Source organism: Capra hircus, chromosome 18 (assembly GCF_001704415.2).
Source record: "Capra hircus breed San Clemente chromosome 18, ASM170441v1, whole genome shotgun sequence".
NCBI lineage: Eukaryota > Metazoa > Chordata > Mammalia > Artiodactyla > Bovidae > Capra > Capra hircus.
Window position 1 is genome coordinate 58,592,932 of NC_030825.1, and position 21,543 is coordinate 58,614,474.

The following is a 21,543-nucleotide window of genomic DNA, read 5'->3' on the forward strand; positions in this document are numbered from 1 at the left end:
TAGAAGGAGTAAGCATCTCTTAATTTCATGGCTGCAATCACCATCTGCAGTGATTTTGGAGCCCAGAAAAATAAAGTCAGCCACTGTTTCCCCATCTACTTGCCATGAAGTGATGGGACCAGATGCCATGATCTTAGTTTTCTGAATGTTGAGCTTTAAGCCAACTTTTTCACTCTCCTCTTTCACTTTCATCAAGAGGCTCTTTAGTTCTTCACTTTCTGCCATAAAGGTGGTGTCATCTACATATCTGAGGTTATTGATATTTCTCCCGGCAATCTTGATTCTAGCTTGTGCTTCTTCCAGCCCAGCATTTCTCATGATGTACTCTGCATAGAAGTTGAATAAACAGGGTGACAATATACAGCCTTGATGGAACCCAGGTCTCCCGCATTGCAGGCAGATTCTTTACCAGCTAAGCTACCAGGGGAGCCCTTGGGGCCAGCGCCTAAAAAGATTCCTCGACCAGAGCCAATGTTGTAGATGGGCTGGCCCCTGTTCTTATTATGACTGCAAGATACACTTCAGCAAAAACTATCAAGAAACTCTGAAAAAAAGCAAGGCTTACTGCTCACAGGTCCTGGAGGATACATAGCACACCTGAAGGCCAGGTGAAGGAGGTGGGAGAGAGCATGGATCCTCAGCTCTGCCTTTATTGGGGTACATGGTGGGATCCCTGGGGTATCGTTGGTTCACTTTTATCGGCAAATTTAAAACATAGGAACTGGAATTAGAGTGTAAGAAGGGAAAAACAGGGTCACACAAGAGTCAGTTATCTAGTTCACCCAGAGCTTTCTAAATGGGAACTTCAGGGACTTCTCTGGCAGTCCCGTGGTTAAGGCTTCTCCTTCCAATGCAGGTTGGGGTGTGTGTGTGTGTGTGTGTGGGTGTGTGTGTTCAATCTCTGGCTAGGAAGCTAAGATCCCATATGCTTTGTGGCCAAAAACCAAAATATAATACAGAAGCAATGTTGTAACAAATTCAATAAAGATTTTTAAAATTGTCCCCATCAAAAAAAATAAAAGCCTTAAAGGGAACTTCATGGGTGGGGCCACCTGGCTCTTTAAAGTCATAGCTGTCAATATGTTTATTTGAGATGAGTTATTTGAGCTGGATGCCTCTGAAATGGATGCCCGGGCAATCAAAAGTTTAATGTCAGGCATTTACATTTAAAAAGCTTAAGCTTATTGTTAGGCACTCACACTACACAGGTGTTGGTGAAATACTATTTTTGCATTAGTGCCTTTTCCTTTAAAAATTAATTAATTCAATTTTAGAGGAGGGAGGATAAGAGCTCATACTCTCAATCCAAATCTGTCCATGAGCTCAGGTTTGAAGGATGAGATGGTGGAAACAGATAAAAGCCAGGCAGCATGACCTCCAGGAAAGAGATCTCAAATTGCAAAGACATTTGTATGAACCAGCCTGGAAGGCATAAGGAAGAATGGGCCAAGAGGAGAGGGTTGGTGAGTAGATAGCAGTGAGGTCGTCAGTCAGCCAGTCAGTCAGTTCAGTTGCTCAGTAGTGTCCAACTCTGCGACCCCATGGGCTGCAGCACGCCAGGCTTCCCTGTCACCAACTCCCGGAGCTTGCTCAAACGCATGTCCATCGAGTTGGTGATGCCGTCCAACTATCTCATCCCTCCTCTTCCTGCCTTCAATCTTTTCCAGCGTCATGGTCTTTTCCAACGAGTCAGTTCTTCACATCAGGTGGCCAAAGTATTGGAGTTTCAGCTTCAGCTTCAGTCCTTCCAATGAACACCCAGGACTGATCTCCTTTACGATGGACTGGTTGGATCTCCTTGCAGTCCAAGGGACTCTCAAGAGTCTTCTCCAATACCACAGTTCAAAAGTATCAATTCTTTGGTGCTCAACTTTCTTTATAGTCCAGCTCTCTATAGACAGTTTTAGTGTGGTGCTAAGAGGGAATAGATTTGTTCAGGAGAGTCAGGATCAGCTCTCTGGCTGTTGGAAAGATCCCTTTAGGGGATATAAATGAAATAAGGAAGGGACTGGATGTCAGCGGGTGAAGAAATATACTGGAAGAATGGACAGATAAAAGTAAGGCAAGGAGATAACCCCAGAGAGATTACAAGATGCTGTATTATGAACCAAATGCCAGGCTGAGGGGCTAGTCTTTCCCTGGGGAGACTCCAAAGAGTTTCGGGATGGAGAATGACATCAATAAGTTGCCACTCTGTCCTCTGTTCCTGGTGTAAAAAATGAATAAACTGAAGCCTCAATTAGAGTCCAGAAGGGGGCGCTCTCACTGGCAGTGATGATACCAGAGCCCAACAGGAAGAAAGACTCCTTCCTTCCTGGCAAGGACTCAGCCAATCAAAAGCCATGGACTCACTGTTTCCTCTAGCCCTCAACTTCCTTCGCTCCTCTATAAAAGCGGTCTCCTTCCCTCCTTCAATTGGAATTTGCACATGGCTCTCCATGGTTGCAGACCCCAAGCTGCAATTCTGGGCTAATGCCAAATTAAACTCATCTTTGCTGGGAAATAGCTGGCTGTCCACTTGTTTCAAGTCAACACTAGTCACCCTCAGAAGAACTTGATGGGAGGACCTTTCTGTTCAGGAAGAGGAACCGGACACTAGGCACACGCCATGTGATGGGACCTCTGTTCGTTGGTTATAATATGTTCTTCCCTTTCTTCCTTTGAGGTTTTCCCCCTTTATTTTTTTTCTTTTATATGTTCTTTCTTTAATGTGCACCAACTTGGAGGTAAGACACATGATCTCTGATTTACAGAACAGAAAACCGAGACACAGAGAGGTGGACTGAATTGCTTGATGACAATGCTTTAGGAAGTGCTGGAACCTGCCTGTGACCCTGTTTCTCTAATCCCATCACCTGTCTTCTTTCTGCTCTACCTGGGGACACTCATACAGGAGTTAAATATTGCCACCAAGGCTTCATCAACTAGTCCCTGACCTCTCCTTGTCCCCATAGATGCTGTGGTTCCCCCAGCTGGGGCCAAGGTCTGGATGAGTCCTCATTAGCTCGTTTTGATCTCAGAGTACTCGGTGCTGGTGGCCTCCTGGTCTTGAGGCTCCCGAGATGTCATCTCATGAAAGTTGAGGGAGGCATAATGGAGCTCTTCCTGTTCCCCTGGGGGTGGGGCGTCCTCTGCAGGGGACAGCACCATCTGGTCAGGGGGGCTGTCTGGGCAAGGCTTTTGCCTGGAACCCTGAGAAAAAGGGAGAAAAAGGAGTCAGAGAAGGAGTAAGCAGGCATGAGCCCCAAAGGAAAGTTCAGCAGATGGGATGTTTATTCATTCATCTTCTTCTTCCTCACATGCTTCCTGTGAACTCAAATATTCACTCATTCATTTATAATTTTGTCAAGATTGACTGGGCTGTATTGCAGGCTTATGAATCCTATTTAACCTTCACAGAAACCCAGTAGGAGTGATATTCTTATTATTCCCATTTTACAGGTAGGAAAATTGAGGTGGGGGAGAGGTGAAGTAACTTGCCCAAGGTCACTCCTCGAGTGGACGACAGAGCCAGGATTCAAACCCAGGCCTGCTGTTTTCTTGACAGTGTACCCGGTACCAAGTCCTGGGTGAAAGGCCAAATGAGCAGTGTGAGAAAACAGACATAGACCCTGACCTCAGGCAGTTTGCAGTCTGCCAGGAAGACTGGATTAGAGACAAGTAAACACAGCTAAATTCTAACTCTGGTGTGACTTATGAACCAGTTTATGCAGAAACCAGAAGAGATGGCAATTCTGGCTCTTGGACCTGGGTCCCATAAAACAGAAATGAAAATAAAGCAGGACCCATGTCTCCAAGAAAAGAGGGTGCCCAGACACTGGTATGCCGTTCTCTTTTCTCCAAGTCTGTCCACACATGCCATCGTGCTATAGACGAGTGTGTCAAAAGCAACATTAGCCTTCAAATAGTAGCTCATAAAGAAAAGAAAAAGAATTCCAGGTCGGGAAAAAACGGTTTCACAACCTCAGAAAAAAAATAGCATATCTAGACAGAGCTGTCCATATTGCATGAGCAAGATGACATCACAAAACAGCTAGGTGTGTTGACCCTTCCGTAGCCAAAGAGGGAGAAATAAGACCATGTGTCTAAATAGCCTTACCATATATTAAGAGGGGGTTGAATTTATCCTCATAAGACAACATGGGCTTCCCAGGTCATGCTAGTAGTAAAGAATCCACCTGCCAGTGCAAGACGCAGATTCCATCCCTGGTCAGGAAGATCCCCTGCAGGAGGAAGTGGCAACCCACTCCAGTATTCTTGCCTGGAAATCCCATGGGCAGAAGAGCCTGGTGGGCTGCAGTCCATGGGGTTGCAAAGAATCAGACACGATCAGGTGACTGAGCATGCATAAGACAAGATGCAGCTCAGATGAATAAACAGGAGAAAGCACTAAGTTCATTCCTTCATCCAACACCTCTTTGCTGAGTGCTGGTTATGAGCTAGGTGCCATTAAGTGCTGTTCTTTCAAATGAGGATATATGAGGAAGTGAAACAGCCCGAAATACCTGCTTGCACGCCCAGTTCCTTGTCAGAGAGGGGTATAGTGACATTAGGTAAGAGTTGTTAGCAATTTCCCATGACCTAGGCATATTTCTAAGCACTTCTCGTAGCAACCCAATGAAATAGGTACCAGCATAGCAGTGGGCTCCTTTCCAGAAGAGAAAATAAAGAAGCAGAGAGGTTAACTAATTTGGCCAAGGTCACACAGCTCAGAAGTGGTTGAGTCCAGCACTTGGACACAGGAGGATGAACTCCAGGGACTATGCAGCTCATTGCTTTACTATTCTGCCTACAGTATCAAAGTTACAGAAAGGTTGAGAGAGTCGACTTATCAGGAAAAAAAACCCTGATGCTGGAAAGATTGAAGGTAAAAGGAGAAGTAGAGAGAGAGGATGAGATGGTTAGATAACACCACTGACTCAATGGACACGAATTTGAGCAAAGTCCAGGAGATAGTGGAGGACAGTCCATGGGGTGCTGCGGTCCACGGGGTCGTAAAGAGTCTGACACGACTTAGTGGCTGTACAACAACAACAACAACAACCTAATGGGGAAAACAAAGCTCTATCAGGGTTCCTGTCAGGTAGCGAATTCACACATACCACTGGCTCTGTTCACCAAGATCCAACAATCAAAAACTATAGATGGAACTACGGGATGACAAAATTTTATAATCAATTGTCGATTGATTAATCACCCTGAGGTTCCTGGGGGGAAGTAAATTGAACACATGGGGCTGGGGAGGTGACATGCTACAGCCCAGGGCTAGGGAGGCTGGCTTGATGACGGGAGGAAGAACAGGTTCCCTCAGATGTGCTTGAATTCTGCTCCTTTCTCTCCTCCACCCTCGCCTTAGGACAATCATTGCCTGCAGAATTCAGAGAGCATGGACAAGACGGTAATGTGCATGTGTCCAGAGGTAAATGGTGGATGAGCACCGAAGGCTCCCTGGGGTGAAGAGAAGGAGAGATGCCGTGGAGCCTCACTGGCCTTTGGGACTCTTGTCCTCCCTTTCTTCTTTCCAAACTCCAGAGTCTGGTGGATCAAAATCCACAGAGATTTTAGATAAAAATCCAAAGCTCCTTCTCCTTGAGGTTGGAAGGCAAAGGGGTGACTTACGCTGCTTTTTCAGTGGTGGGGGTGGGGGGCAGGAAGTGAAATTGGTGGACAGTGGTTGTGGTGCCCCGAGCATTCCACCCTGCGACTGGTCCCCATCACTCCTTTGAGCCAACACAGGCCAGCATCTGCCCTTCACCTTCACCCAATCAACAGTCCAGACCAAAAAGCTAACATCCCTGGGGAATATGCGCCCCCCACCAGGTCAGAGGACTGAGCACCTGCAAAGTGTAAATGTCCTGGAAGAAAAACCAACCAAAGGAGGCTGGGAACATCATGTACCTTCAAAATACAAGTATTAGAACACTTTGATCAAGAGTTTAAAACTCAGCATGATAAATGCACCAAGAGGAGTAAGTGCTGACGTTACATCGTAAAGGTGAGAATAAGAAATTACGCTACTCTCTCAATCCCTCCCATCCTCTCCTTCGCCAGCAGTGTCCAACACGAGTCTGTTCTCTCTGTGTATTCTCACAGGTAAACTAGATAGCAAGTGGGAAGTTGTTGTGTAACACAGGGAGCTCAACCTGGTGCTCTGAGACAACCTAGAGGGGTGGGAGGGAGGTTCAAGAGGGAGGGGACACGTGTACACTTGTGGCTGACTTACATTGTTAAATGGCAGAAACCAACACAACATTGTAAAGCAATTATCCTCCAAATAAAAAAAAAACAGTCACTCAGCAACGATGTAATATCTCAGAATGGTGACATATTGTAACTAGACAGCGTGATGATCATTTTTGAAACAGAAATATCGAATCACTTACACTTCAAAAACGAAGAAACAAGCAAACCCCCAGAAAAAGAGATCAGATTTGTGGTTACCAGAGGCAGAAGGTGGGGATGGGGAAACTGAATCAAGGCGGTCAAAAGGTACAAACTTCCAGTTATAAGATAAATAAGCACTAGCGAGGTAATGTAGAACATAATCATTAGAATTAACTCTGCTCTATGTTATATATGAAAGTTATTCAGAGTAAATCCTAACTGTTCTCATCCCAAGGAAAATTTTTTTTTCTATTTCTTTAATTTTTTATTTATAGGAGATGATGGATGTTCACTAATCTTATTAGGCTAGTCATTCCATGATGTATGTAAATCAATTCAATATTCTGTACACCTTAAACTTATACAATGCTATATGTCCAATATATCTCAGTAAGACTGGAAAAGAAAATTATACACATCAGTAATTATGTACATAAAATGTAGAACCAGAAGTTATGTAATCATGTAAGTTACATAAAAAGGAAATGTGGGTGCAGTTCTGTAAAACATGGAAATATGAGGTCTGAGATATAAAAATAGGAAGAACCCAATGGTGGGATGCAGAACAGAATGAATACAATTCAAGTACATCAGGGAGCTGGAAAAACCTTTGAAGTCTCCCATAGAAGGAAGCAGGGGAGGATGACGACCAGAACACATGAAAATAAAAGTTATGAATGATGAAGGAAATAGAAAATCTCAACATTCAGATGATAATAGTCCCCAGATGACATGCTTTCTCGGGGGGCCACACCCCCGGCATGTGGGATCTTAGTTCCCCGGCCAGAGAGCAAACCTGTGTCTCTACACTGGGAGCATGGAGTCTTAACCACTGAACCACCAGGGAAGTCCCAATAGTCCCCAAATGAGATAAAAATGAAACCAAAAGCAGAAGAGATGTTTGGACAAAAATAGTGGAGATAAAATTGTCAGAATTACAGAAAAAGTGAACCATGTCAGCACAAAGTACCTCGCAAACACAAGGAAAAGCCCACAACCAAATAAAGTACAGTTCATCTCAAGACTGTCAAAACCAAGGAGAAACATGCAAATGTTTCCAGGGAGAATGAGTGGATTACCTGCCACTCTGTGTGAGACTTGAGACCTCTAACAGGGATACCGGGTACAAGAAACAATGAAGCAAGTGTTCAGAGCATCCAAAGGAAATCACCTTGATCCTGGAATTGAGAGCCTACCAAATGAAATTCAATTGTGGGGGCATAAAAATATTTCAGATACAAGTCTCAATACAGGAAATACCAAGTTAAAAACACGTTAGGAGAAAGAACTCAAATACAAAGAATGCAAATAAAAATAAGAAAACTAAGAAACCACACGCAGTGAATATAAGATACAAAAGTGATCAGATTACCTCAGTGAAATGTGTAGTTGTGTATTTTTTTTTAATGACCGGAGAATAGAAAAATGTTGAGTGTGTTCATAATTATGCAGAATAGAAACTGGAGATCTAGAGAAAGAACCAGCGTGGCCGTAGAAGGTGGATGGAGGGGACACCAAAAGATATAAAAGCACTCGAGTTCTTTTTGTTAGGTGTAAGACAGAGATGTCACTTTTTTTTTAATAAGAGAGGAGAAAATGAAATGTTGAAAAAAATGGAACCAAGCAAAAGGAGAAGAGAAAATAGCACAAAGAAGTCCACGTATATCAAGAACCACAATAAATACAAATAGCGTGAACTTGACACAGAATGTCAAGTTGGATTTTCAAATACCTGGTTATAGGGCTTCCCTGGTGGCTCAGTGGTAAAGAATCTGCCTGCCAGTGTAGGAGACACAGGTTCGATCCCTGAGTCCAGGAAGATCCCACATGCCTCGTGGCAAATAAACCCTTGCACCAGAATTACTGAGCCTGTGCTCTAGAGGCCAAGATTCACAACAAGAGAAGCCATTGCAATGAGAAGCCTGTGTACACAGCTAGAGAGTAGCCCTTGCTGGCCACAGCCAGAGAAATGCTTGTGCAGAGCGAAGACCCAGCACAGCCAAAAATCATAAATAAAATTAAGAAAAAACAAAATATACTATTCAAAAGAATCATTGCTAAAGCATTAAAAAAAAAAATGTTAGAGGTGGGTGGGGAGAGGAAAGGATGGAAAAATACCAGATATCTAACTAACCAATGACAAAGTGGTGTGTCTATCTTAAGATCTAACCAAATAGATTTGAAACAAAAAGTATCACTAGGGACAGAGACAATCACAAGGTGTGGTTAAACGTGAGAAGATACGATACTATACACTTTTAATTTAAAAGTACATCATCTGTAAGAAATATATTTGATTGAACTCCAGGGGAAAATTGACAAGTAAACTATCATAAGAGTTCAGATAATGATAGTTTAGGAAGACCTATTAGTAAAGATTTGGATTTGAACAATACAATGAACACACACTGGGTTATTGACCTCAGTTGGAATTTATGAAATAGAAAAAATATATATACTTCTTAAGCATATAGGAACTATTTACAGAAATTCTTCACATAACCAAGTCACAGATAAAGTCTCAACAAAGTTAAAAAGTAGGTATCATCAAAACAATGTACTCTGACAAAACTCAATTTAATTAGAATTTAAGGATGGAAAGATGTTTTAAAATCCCCATACATTTGGATTTTTTTATTAATATTTTTAAAAAATTTATTTATTTGGCTGCACTGGGTCTTAGCTGCAGCATGTGGGATCTATTTCCCTGACGAAATATCGAACCTGGGCCCCCTTCATTGGGAGCTCAGAGTCTTAGCCATTGGACCACCAGGGAAGTCCCCTACATTTGAGTTTTTAAAAATCCCCAATAATTTAAGATTCCCCCAAAAAATCACAATAGGTTTCGCAATGTTTAGAACTGAATGGTATTAAAATAACACATTTCAAAATGTGTGAGGTGAAATTAAAGTGGTGTTCTGAGAGACATTTATCCATAAAAACTTTTACCATGAAAGAAGGGTGCTATGTACTAATAAGCTAAGTTGTTGTTGCTTAGTTGCTAAGTTCTGTCTGACAAACTCTTTTGCCACAGTACTATGAAGTGTAGCCATACCAGGCTCCTCTGTCCATGGGATTTTCCTGGCAGGAATACTGGAGTGGGTTGCCATTGAATCCTCCCGACCCAGGGATCAAACCCCAGTCTCCTGCATCGCAGGCGGATTCTTTACCACCTGAGTCACCAGGGAAGCCCCCAAAGGGGAATTAATCCTAATTAAACAATATGCAATTAAGAGAATACTACTTATAACCTTTTGTCAACAAATTATCAAACTTGGATGAAATGAACAAACTGTTATCTCTAAACTGTTATCTGTAACACACTGTGTGTTAATGGACACACAAAGTGACTGAGTTAGAAAAACCACATATAAAGACAAGGGCAGACCCAGGCGGCCTATACGAGTATACTTATTAATCATTCAAGAAGCAGATCATTTCAATTTTATACACTCTCTTTCAGATAATATTAATAGTAAAAATGGGAAGATGCTACAATTCCTCAATGTTATCTTGATACCCAAAGAAGAAAACACGAGGAGAAAGGAAGACAGAGGTGCATTTTACTCTGGCATACAGATGCAAAAGTGCTCAACAAAATATTAACAAACTGAATCTACTAGAGTTTTAGAAAAAGAACAAAAAAACACTCACTGTGAACAATTTCATCTTTTCTCAGGAATGCTAGTTTCAAAATAAAAAATGTTGAACCGTTTCACTCACCACTGGTAACAGATTATAGGGAAAATCATATCAGTGGATATATCTGAAAAGTTCAACTGAGATGTATGATATAAACTTAAAGTTATTTAGTGATAGAAAAGAACTTCCTTAGCCTGACGAAGACTATCCATACAAGCCATGACAATTAAAAGCAAGAATATCACAAGTTTTTCAGATGGTATCTTTATCTCTGAAAAAGGATGGTTCAGCAGGGTTACAAGTAAGATATAAGAATTTTCCAGCTACCCAAGCAACAAGAATCTAAATGACACTCAAGACCAATTTGAGATTTTTTTAAATTACAAAATAAACCTTCACACTTAAAAAGAATTATTTTTCATTCTGCATATAGCAATGAGCAATCAGAAAAATGCATGTACAGTAGTAGAAATAAGTAGTATTTAGGAAGAAAAAAAATTTTTTTAATACTAGTTATTGTTATAGAATAACTAGAATAGCAAAAGATGACCAAGACCTGTGTGAAGGAATTCTCCATCATTCTTGAAAACATTTTCTTTTAAAGACTTAAATGAATAGAGTTAATCTATTCTCTTGGATTAGAAGACTTGAATTCACAAACAAATACATTCTTCCTGGATTGACCTATAGGTTCAATGCAATTCCAATCAAAACTCCAACAGGAGTGTTTTGGGGAACTTGACATACTGATTTTAACATTTAAATAGAACAGCAGAGGTCCAAGAATAGACAAGACAACTTTGAAAGAAGAATCTGGAGAAGGACTTGCTCTATCAGATACCAGGACTTATTTTTGAGCTTATAGACTGTTGAATGTAGACACAGTTCTGACTCAAGGACACTAAAATTGATCATTGGAATAGAAGAGGTCACAGAAAGAGGACCACCCACGTGTGGAATTTTGATGAATGGCACATCCTCAGGGGAGGAAGTGAAGGACTATTTTGCACAAAAAGAAGGAATAGATATAGGTCAACACTACACCACACAGAAAAATCAACTTCCCATGGATGAAGTCTTTAAATGTCAAAAGGAAAACAGAAAACTTAGTAGAAACTATCCTCGAATATCTTTCTACATCTTAAGATGGGAAAGAATTTCTTAAACCCCAAAGTTCTTATTACAATTAAGAACTTATCATCAAACGTCACCTTTAAAAAGGTAAAGTATGAGCTACTCACTGCGAGAAGATATTTACAATATATATAATCTATTAAAAAGCATAAACATGTATAAAGCTCTCAAATTTAATAAGAAAAGGTCAAACATTCAGTAGGAAAATGGGCTGTCAATGGGACCAGGCATTTTATGGAAAAGATGTTCATATGCCACTGAAGCTGTAGAGAGATTTTCATCTTCGTTGGTAACCAAGGAAATGCAAATCAACACCATAGTGAGAACGTGACATGACTGAAAAAAAAAAATTGAGGAAACCAAGTGTTGGAGAGATTATAGATCAACAGAATCTGATAGGCATAGATGAGAATATGAGTGAACACAGTTGCTTTGGAAAATATTTGTCATGATCTTCTAAATAGGAACTTTACAGACCCTGTGACCTAGTAATTAAATTCCTAAGTAATGCTAAAGGAAAACTCTTGCATGTGAATACAATGAGACACGAATAAGGAATGTTTGTAATTGCAACACCAGGAAACGACTCCAATGTCCATCAATAGGAGCTTAGATAATAGACATAATCGTAAAATGCATCATTGACAATGGGAAACTGCAACTTTGTGCAAAAATGTGAGTGAATCTTTGCTATATAAGACTGTATCTACAAGGCAAGTCCAAGAAGCGTACCTGGCACATGACACCCTTGGAAGGTTCAGAAGCAATTAAACTAAAGAGTGTATATTTTGGGTAAACATATATGTGGTAAAACCAGCAACAAAAGATTCGAAGCAGTGGTTACTGGGGGCGGGTCAGAGTAGAAGGGTAGATGAAAGTTATCATCGATGTTTTAAGTCTCAGGTTGGATGGTGGGTTTACACGTGTTTATCATATCATGTGTAACGATGAGTAAGTAAAAGTGAATACTGCTTGTTCCATTGATACTAGCTCGGTGATGAACAAAGCATTTTGGATAATTCCATTTAGGGCAACACAAGCTCAATTTTTAAAAAGGGAACAGGGGTCTTGCTGGACAGGGATGGTGTGAGAGAAAATTACAGCCCTCGTTCTCAAGGACTTTACTTATACGATGAGAAGGTAGAGACAGATCAATGCAGTGATGTGTGATAGTAACCCTGTGTCGGGGATGGACACAGGACTCGGTGGATGGAGAGAAGGAAGGGAGAAGACAAAGGTTCCCAGAGTAAGAGATGCTGACCTTGCAGCTGGAAGGAGGCAGCAAGGTGGATGGTTGATCTGCGAAAGGGAGGGCAGCTCAAGTAGTGAAGGGAAAGTTGCTTAGTCATGTCTGACTCTTGGCAACCCCGTGGAGTGTATACTCCGTGGGATTCTCCAGGCCAGAATACAGACTGGGTAGCCATTGTCTTCTCCAGGATATCTTCCCAACCCAGGGATTGAACCCAGGTCTCCTGCATTGCAGGTGGATTCTTTACCATCTGAACTACCAAGGAAGCCTAGTTCAGGTAGAAGGAACTGTATATTCAAAGGCATCCGAGTCATAAGGGAATAGATCTCTCTGGACACAGGGAGAAGGCCAGTGTAGCTGGACCCTAGGGCAGGACCAGTGGCTGGAGCAGCTGTCAGGAGAGACCCCAGGAAGGACATCATATATCAGACCAACGATTATGACTTGATTCTCTAAGCAAAGGGAGCAACAGCTTTGAGACTCCAGAATGGCTGGCAAAGTACTGGTTTGAGGGGGAGATAGTTCTGGCAGCCTGTATCCAGTAAAGAAGTGAATAGGCTCAGTGGTCAGCAGAGCACCACTGGGCCTGGGAGATGAAGGGGAAGAACGCAAGGGGAGCCAGCTCCCAGGTGTCTGCCTGGGGGAGCGGAAAGGAGCAGGAACTACTGACAGCCTGAGTCTGCCAAATGGACACGCCTGGGGCCCCCACGGCTGGAGAAGACGCCCGCATCACTCACCCAGGCGACGGTACCCATGACCGGGTCTTCATCCTCCACACCCTCTGGTCTCGTGGCTGCCTGCTTTCTGCGGGATTTCAGTCTAAGAGAAGAATTCGGTGTGCTGCAGTCAGGGCGGCTCAGGCAAAGGTGGGCAAGCTGCCCCCCACCGCCCCCAATATGATGCTCGGGCATCCAGACCCTGAAACAGTGGACCCAGAGGCCTTCCTGACACGGAAGTAAGCGCTTCATCTTCTTGGATGACCAGGACTTTGGCCAAGACTGAATTTCCATCACTAGAGACTCAACTTACAAACTTGTACATGAATGTCATTATTATTGACACATGGTGGCCAAAACAACCCAAATGTCCATCAGTGGATGAACAGATGAGTAGAATGTGCTCCATTCATCCGAGGGAACATTGTTTGGAAATAAGAAAGAATGACGGAGACATCTCCTGGTGGCAGAGGGGATGAGAATCTGCCTGCCAATGCAAAGGACACAGGTTCGATCCCTGGTCCGGGAAGATCCACGTGGCTCTGAGCAACTAAGCCTGTGCGCCACAGCTCCTGAGCCTGCGCTCTAGAGCCCTCGAGCTGCAATTCCGGAAGCCAGCACACCTTAGAGCCTGCGCTTTGCAATCAGAGAAGCCACGGCAATGAGAAGCCTGTGTACTACAACCAAGACCCAGCACGGCCAAAAATTAATGAATTAATTTTTTTAAAAAACAGGAGTGAAGGACTGCCACGCATGAACCTTCAAAACATCACACAAAGTGAGAGAAGTCAGTCACCTGGGACCGCATATTTTATGATTGCCCTTATTTGAAATGTCCAGAACAGACAACTCTAGACAGATGGGAAACAGCCTGGCGGTTGCCTAGGGCAGAGGGTGGAACGGAGGGGTTGACCACGGGTGTGGATTTCCTTTTGGTTTCTCTTTCATTTGGGGCTAATGCAAAAATTCTGTCAAAATCACTGTCAAAGACACGCAGCTCTGAATAGACTAAAAGCTAATGAACTGTACACCTTAATGCATGGGAATTAAATCTTGCTAAGGCTGTTACCCAACTCTGAACCTAATCTACGCTTCTCTGCATTTCTGCGATTAGGGACCTCTTTCCACACTCCCTACCACACACCTCCCTATACGTCCCCAAGAACACAGACTTACATGAAAAAGAAAAGGAGGCACAAGAACAGGCACAGCAGGGCCATGGCGCCAGCGCCTCCAAGAGCCCCAGCGACCAGGAATGCAGGCTTCCCTGCAGGGAAGACGGCCAGGAGATGATCACGCTCCCAAGATTCAGTCTCGTGCCCTCCCGCCTCCTTGCAGAACTTTCTGGAGAGCCTCTTCAGGCCTGAGAAGGAGCCTCCTGTCCTAAAAAGCACCTTCTGCCGTGACCCCAGCCCCTCTCCCCACCAAGTATCATCTTCTAGGATCATAACTCCTGCCCCTCTAAGCCTCTTCCCCCCAACAGACTCCTGACCTGGCAGCAGCAGGACAGACCCGCTCCGGGCCCCATGGATGTTCAGAGCCTCGCAGCTGAGGCTGAGGCCGGAGCTGAGCCCTTCGTGGAGGCTCAGGGAGCTGTTGGCCCAGGGCCCAGCGGAGCTGGAGGTGACCTTGAAGGAGGCATTGCTGAAGTTCCCCTCCAGCAGCCCTTCGCCCAGGCGCCAGCGCAGGGAGGGGGCCGGCCGGGCTTGGGAGGAGCAGCTGCAGCGCAGACCCTCGTCCTCCTGGGAGCAGGAGGGGCCCAGCAGCTCTGGGGGCGCTGTGGGGAGAGATGGGAGGGATCAGGGGCACCCCTCCCCTCCCTGGAACCCCGATGTCCTTCTCCAGGGGACCCCACACTCACAGAACACGAAGAGGCTCAGGGAGGAATTTTGGGAGCCCAGCGGGTTCTGAGCCTGGCAGCTGAGCTCTGCTTCTGTAGTTCCTGAATACAGCAGCTCCAGGACCCCGGTGCTGGAGATGGGGGCGGCCTCCAGGGTGGGAGACACTTGGAACCAGCTCAGTTGTGCAGGGGGGTTGCTGTCAGCAACACACAGCAGCTGCAGCGCCTGGCCCTCTGAGATGAGAATAGAGGCGGTGTTCTGCAGAATCTTGAGGGCTTTGGGGGAAAGCAGTGGGAGAGCTGGGGAAGGCTGAGGTCTCCTCCTCCCTCCTTCCCAGGATCTCCTGGCCTCACTGTCTCCTCCGCAGGCCAGCCAGCTGGGTTCCCTATGGTCCCAGGGCTGGACTTTCCACCCTAAGCAGGCTGAGCCAATGTGTTTGGGCCTCGTATCTTCAGGGGAGGCTTGGTGTCTCAAAGGGACAGGCCTGGGCTGTTTGGTGGAAAGAAAACCCAGAGCCTAAGGCTTGAGATGTTGATTCACTGAAGGCAATAGGGGATAGGACTAAGGAGGCTTTTGTGGAAGAAAGCCACATAATAGAACCATGGTGAAGGAAATGGGCCTTGAACAGGGTGTGTGAGTGTGTAAATGTGTGGGGTGTATGTGTGCCTATGTGTATGTGTGCATGAGTGCACGTGTGTATGTCCACCTGTGTATGTGTGCATGGTGGGGGCCTGTGCTGTGGGTATAACTGTGTGTATGTGGACATGTGTGATGTGTGTGCGCCTGTGTGTGTGGGCGTTTCTGTGCGTGTCTCAGTGCATGGTCATGTGTGTATTCTGTGTGTGTGCCTGTGTGTGTGTCTCTGTGTGTATTGCATGTGTGTGTGGTCTAGTGCATGGGAGGTGGGGCGGGGTGGGGATTTTCTCCTTGCTCTTCCCATATCTGATCACCCTCAAGCCCACTCCCCTGCTACCCCTTGGTGGTGGTCCCAGGAGCAGGACCCAGCCCTGGAGAGGAGAGGTCCTGTCCTACCTGTGATGTTTCTGAAGGAGAGGCTGATGCGGAGGTTCCTCGGGGCATCTGGGGCAGAAAGACATGGGCTTGCTGCAGAGGGAGGAGTGGGATGGAAACTGACCAGCACCCCAGGAGGGAAACCAGGAAGGGGGGTGCTGTCCTTCACGGCCACTCCCCACCTCAGCTCCCAGGGCGCAGACCCAAAGAAGAGTGGGCTGGCCTTCTCTCTACACACTCACACACTCACACACACACACACACACCCCACCGCCCTCAGGGACCCCGCCACCCCTCCACGCTCACAGGAGACGTTGAGCAGGACGGTTCTCTCCAGGGTCACCTGCGTTCCCTGGAGTGTCACCCGACAGGTGAGGTTGGTGCCGTGGTCCTGGGGCCTCGGGGTGAGGGTGAGCTCCGAGGAGTGGAGGGTGTCTGGGTTCATGGCATCAAGGGCATCTCCCGCCCAGGAGAACAGGAGAGGGTGTGGCCCATCACAGACCAGCGACAGGCTGCAGGTCAGAGGTGTGGGGCGGCCGGACTCCAGAGGCTCCAGGAACTGGATGTTGGGTTTCCCTGGAGAAAAGGAGATGAGGAGACAGAGGGAGATGCTTGGACGCAGGGGTGTGGGGACCCAGAGGGTGAGGGTCACAACTCATTCCCAGTTCTGGGTTTCTCCTGAACCCTCCAACCCCAAGACCTGGAGTGTGGAGGGCTCCTATACCCCATTCCTGTTCTAATAGAGGAGTCTCCACAGGCCAGGGTCCTCTCCTGGGCCCCCCGTCACACCTGTCACCTGCAAATTCAGCTGCTTCTCTCTGTAATTGTATTTCAGAGATCCTCTCTCCACTCGCAAGTAGTAGACTCCTGAGTCGCTCAGCCTGGCCTCTTTGGATGCTCAGGGAGCAGTCCTTGTCCCTGGGGTCCCCAGGAGGCGGAATCGGCCCTGGGTCTCTGACTTCACTCGTTTCTTTCGGTCGTTTGTGGCCACAGCATCACTGTAATGGCGGTCTCCTTCCCGGAACCAGTAGATGAAGGGTTCGTCAGAGGAATACCAGGAATTTCCCGGAACTCCAGGGATAGGAGAAGGAGCAGGGCACGTGGACGTCCATGCACGCCTGCACCGCCACTGATTCCTGCACTCGGAGCTCGTACCCTGGAAGCTCCTGCAGGGACCCTGGGGGACACAGAGGCTCAGCGGCAGCTCCAGCCCCTCCCCACGTGTGCCCCCCTCCACCAGCCAGTAAGCCCCGTCCCCCTCCGCTCCCCCACTCACCCCCCCACAGCAGGGGCAGCAGCGGCAGCAGGGGGAGCAGCCGCAGCAGGGGCACCATGTCGGCATCCGCCAGCACAGAGCCGGTTCAGGTCCCTCTGCAGGGGAGGGAAGCGCGCCAAATGTGGGGAGGGAACGAGGAAGCCCCAACAGGAAGCCAGAGGGTGACAGAGACAGAGCCTTGGCCAAGCGCAGAAGGGGAACTTGGATGCCCCATGCCGTGGAGGAGGGGCGGCCCTGAGGAGGCAGAAGGTCCCACCCCTCCACCCCACACCCCACGCCTGCAGCGGGAGATCCTGAGGCCCCCAGAGGCCGAGAGGCTTCACAGCACGTGGCTCTAACATGACCACCCGTCCAGTGATGCTCAGGTCCATGGTGAGAGCGCCCAGCGGCCGGCACAACCAGAAAAGAGAAACGGGGTCCAGCCCTGGTCATCGGGTGGGACCAACCCTGCAACACAGAAACACTGGACTTTCCGGAAAAGAACACTGAAAGATTTCTCAAAACCATTCAGACTTGGGCAGGAAGATTCACACACTGTGGAGGGTGGAACCCAGGAAGAAAAGCTGAGCGTGAAAAGCTCTTTTGCCCAGAAGGGTTTCCAGAACAGGGCACACGGGCTGTGCGTCTTCATGGATCTGAGGGTCTGTGGGAACTGCTGATGGGGACACAGGCCCATGCAAAGTGGGGTGATAATGGCAGAACTTTGCCCCATTCAGCTGAGACCCCAAAGTCCAGACCTCACACAGAAACAGTTCACGACCCCTCACTCTGGATGGCCTTCTTTTCAAAGCCACAGGAAGGCTTAAGTCATGTGTGGAAAAAACCTGTGAACTTGCTGCCCTTTCAGGAAAAAATTCTTTAAGTTTCACAAGTTTGACTATGATCATAAACATTTTAGACACTTTCAGGAAGAAGCCATGGGACTGATGGAAAGTTTCTTTTATAGTTAGATAGAAATATTAATATATTTTTTACTTTTTTAAACTACAGAAACGAAAAGAAATGTCCGTCAATCAATCGTGCCAGTGGAAATACTGCATCTTCTTTCTACTCTATTTTCGACATAATATAATTAATTTTATTTCCTCGTATAATGGGCTTCCCTGCTAGCTCAGATGGTAAAGAATCTGCCCTCAGTGTGAAGACCAAGGTTCGATTCCTGGGTCAGGAAGATCCCCTGGAGAAGGGAATGGCAACCCACTCCAATATCCTTGCTTGGAGAATTACATGGACAGAGGGCCCTTGCAGGCTACAGCCCATGGGATCACAAAAGTCAGACACGGCTAACTAACACCTTATTAGTAGAATATTCATATTCATTAATATACATGATTATTCTCCTAAAACGAGGCAATCAAAGAGGATCAGACCAAAAGTATGGGGAACAGGTGTTATGCAGGTGTGATAGGTGTTTCTGACTTCTGAGAAGAGTGCTATGGTGGCCCAGTGCTTAGCACTCTGCACTCTCACTGCCTCTGGCCCAGCTTCAATCCCTGGTCTGGGAACTAAGACCCTACAAGCCCTAGGTCATGGTTGTAAAAGGAAAGGACGAAAGGAAAATAGTCTGCAATATATGTCTTATCTTTTGGTTTTCAGCATTTTATGTTTTGTGATTGATTACGTAGATTTCTCATTCAAAAGAAACTCAGATGTGATGTGCCTGTGATATTGAGACTTTTAGGAAATATGTATTTGGCCTCCATCCACAGTTCCTGGCTCACAGATTCACGAGTTCTTGGAATTTACTGATTGATAAGAGATATGCCAGCTTCTTTGTTCATTTCCTCTTTGTTCTCAGTCCCTGAAAACACTTCAGAGCCGCACCGGAGACCTGGGGGTCACATTTTGTATTTGGGAGCCATGTCTGTATTGTATTCGGTGACACTGTTTTTTTTTTTTCCTAAGGAGGGATCCGAACCCTTGAGTCAATGTCAGGCTCCACAGAACCCTGGACTGGCCCTGCCCAGGGTCCAGGTGAACAAGAGGAGACGAGCTCTCGCCTTCATTCCTCACCTGTTGCGGGAACATTGCTGGACAAGCAGGCACTGGAGAAGGCCAGGAGCCACAGGGCTGTGCAGCACACCTTCACAGCAGCTGGTGTCCAGCAAATGTCAAGCTGGGACGGTCAAAGGATAAGAAACAAGCAGTGTTGGTGAGCACGTGGGGTAAAGGGAACCCTTGGGCACTGCTGGCGGGAATGTGAATTGGTGCGGCCACTATGGGGAACACTGCACGTTCTTCAAAACTAAAACGAGAACCTCAAGCACTTTCGCTTTGGGGCCTTTCAAGAAAATGAAAATGGCAATTTGAAAAGATATATTCACTCCATGTTCATGGAAGCGCTATGTACATTATTGAAGACATGGAAACAACTTCCATATCCAATGATGAGAGAATGAATAAAGAGACTGTGGTGTGTGCATACTCGTGATCATTCTTCAGCTATAAAAGAGAAGGAATCCTGCCTTTACAATACATGGATGGTACACGAGGGCATTAGGGTAATGAAATACATTAGACAGAGGAAGAAAAATACTGTATGATCTCACAGGTAGGTGAAACTGAAAAAAACCCCAACAACATAAAGTCACAGATAAAGAGAAATAACTGGTGGTCCTCAGAGGTAGAGAGTGGAGTCTATGGCAAAATTGGCAAAAGTGGTCAGAGGGTATACATTTCCGGGAATAAAATAAATAAGTCATGGACATGTAATGTACACCATGGTGACTGTATTAAACGTGTTTAGGGACAATAATACAGTTAACACAACTGAACTGTATATTTGAAAGTTGCCAAAAGATTATGTCTTAAAATTTCTCATCACAAAAAGGTCTATTTTTAGCCTTATCGATATAAATGTTAATTAGGCACATTTGGTGATCATTCTGTAATATGTACATATATTAAATCATTACATTGTACACCTGAACCGGACACAGTGTTATACCTGGATCTCAGAGAGAATACATGTCTAGTTATGTAAAAGATTTGAAAAACATCAAGCTGAGGGCTTAGATTAGAGTGGTCCAAAACTAAGAGAGTGTTCCCTGGTTGACAGGCTCCACTGGCCTTTCAACACCTGCATAGTCAATTACTTATGTTACATTTCCTCTGTGGAAATATACAATACATAGTGTGGCTTCTAGTGTGGCTACTGGCCCTGATTTACTGATTAAGTCTCCAGAGATGAAAACAATGAACACTGGATGATTGCAAATGCCTTTGTGATAAAATTCACAGTGCATTGGAAATAAAAGAGAAATTCCCTAAAAAAGATGAAGGGTATCTTTAGGAAAACATCATACGTTAATAGGAGTAGGCATAGGTTCCACCCTAGCAAGTCAATTAAATATCGGTAAAAGGTATAACAATTGAAAGGAAAAAAGAAAGATTTATGTTCATAAAAGTTCTGCATGTAGAAAAATCCAAAAGTTTATACAGATCCATTTAGAGGTTTAACAAGAGAGCACAATAACTTGAGGCAAATTCCAATTTGAAAATCCATTGCAGACTTCCCTGTGGTCCAGTGATCAAGCATCTGCCTTATAGGCAAGGGATGGGAATTTGATCCCTGGTAAGGGAACCATGGTCCCACAGGCCTTGCAACTCAGCCAAAAGAGATCAATTACTTTCTCACATTACAGTAATATAACACAGTATGAGAGCCATTGACAGTTGCATCAGAAATTAGGATATACCTGGAATCGATCTAACATTTAGAAAGGTATACAACAAAAGGATATACAAAACCTCAATGGAGAAAATTATAAATCTGTCTTGAAGGACGTTAAAGATACAAATAAATGGGAAAATACACCACATTCGGGATTTGAAAAAAGAATATAATTATCTATTCTACTCAAAATAATGTGCAGAATCAAAACGTATGTCACCACATCCCAAGTGGACATCTGTGGAACTCAGTAACTCACTGTAAAATTTATAAGGAAGCAGACATTTCAAGGATGGCAAGGGTACCTTGACAAGGACAATGTGTGAGGCCTGGCTCTGCAAGTTGTGAAGATACATTACAGCCTGCCTGCTTGCTTAGTCACTCAGTCGTGTCTGACTCTTTGCCACCCCATGGACTGCAGCCCACAACACTCCTCAGTCCATGGGAGTGTCCAGGCAAGAATACTGGGTTGGGTTGCTATTCTCTTCTCCAGGGTATATTACAGCATAGTACAACAAAATTTTGGACTGAAAAAGGGATAGTCCAGTAGACTAGTGGAACAGAATAGGGAACCTAGAAATAAACCCCAACCACAGGAAGTGTCATGTGTAAAAGAA

The 21,543-nt window shown here is 45.3% G+C and overlaps 1 protein-coding gene across 1 annotated transcript; it reads right to left on the reverse strand.

The window, feature by feature from the left end:
- SIGLEC5 (sialic acid binding Ig like lectin 5) lies at nucleotides 2,082-17,360 on the reverse strand. The gene is given in 10 exon segments (XM_018062941.1): nucleotides 2,082-3,192; nucleotides 13,147-13,228; nucleotides 14,302-14,392; nucleotides 14,618-14,902; nucleotides 14,987-15,241; nucleotides 15,999-16,046; nucleotides 16,284-16,553; nucleotides 16,767-17,040; nucleotides 17,042-17,154; nucleotides 17,254-17,360. Coding segments are annotated over 10 exon segments (1,668 nt in total). The 5' UTR covers nucleotides 17,312-17,360; the 3' UTR covers nucleotides 2,082-3,000.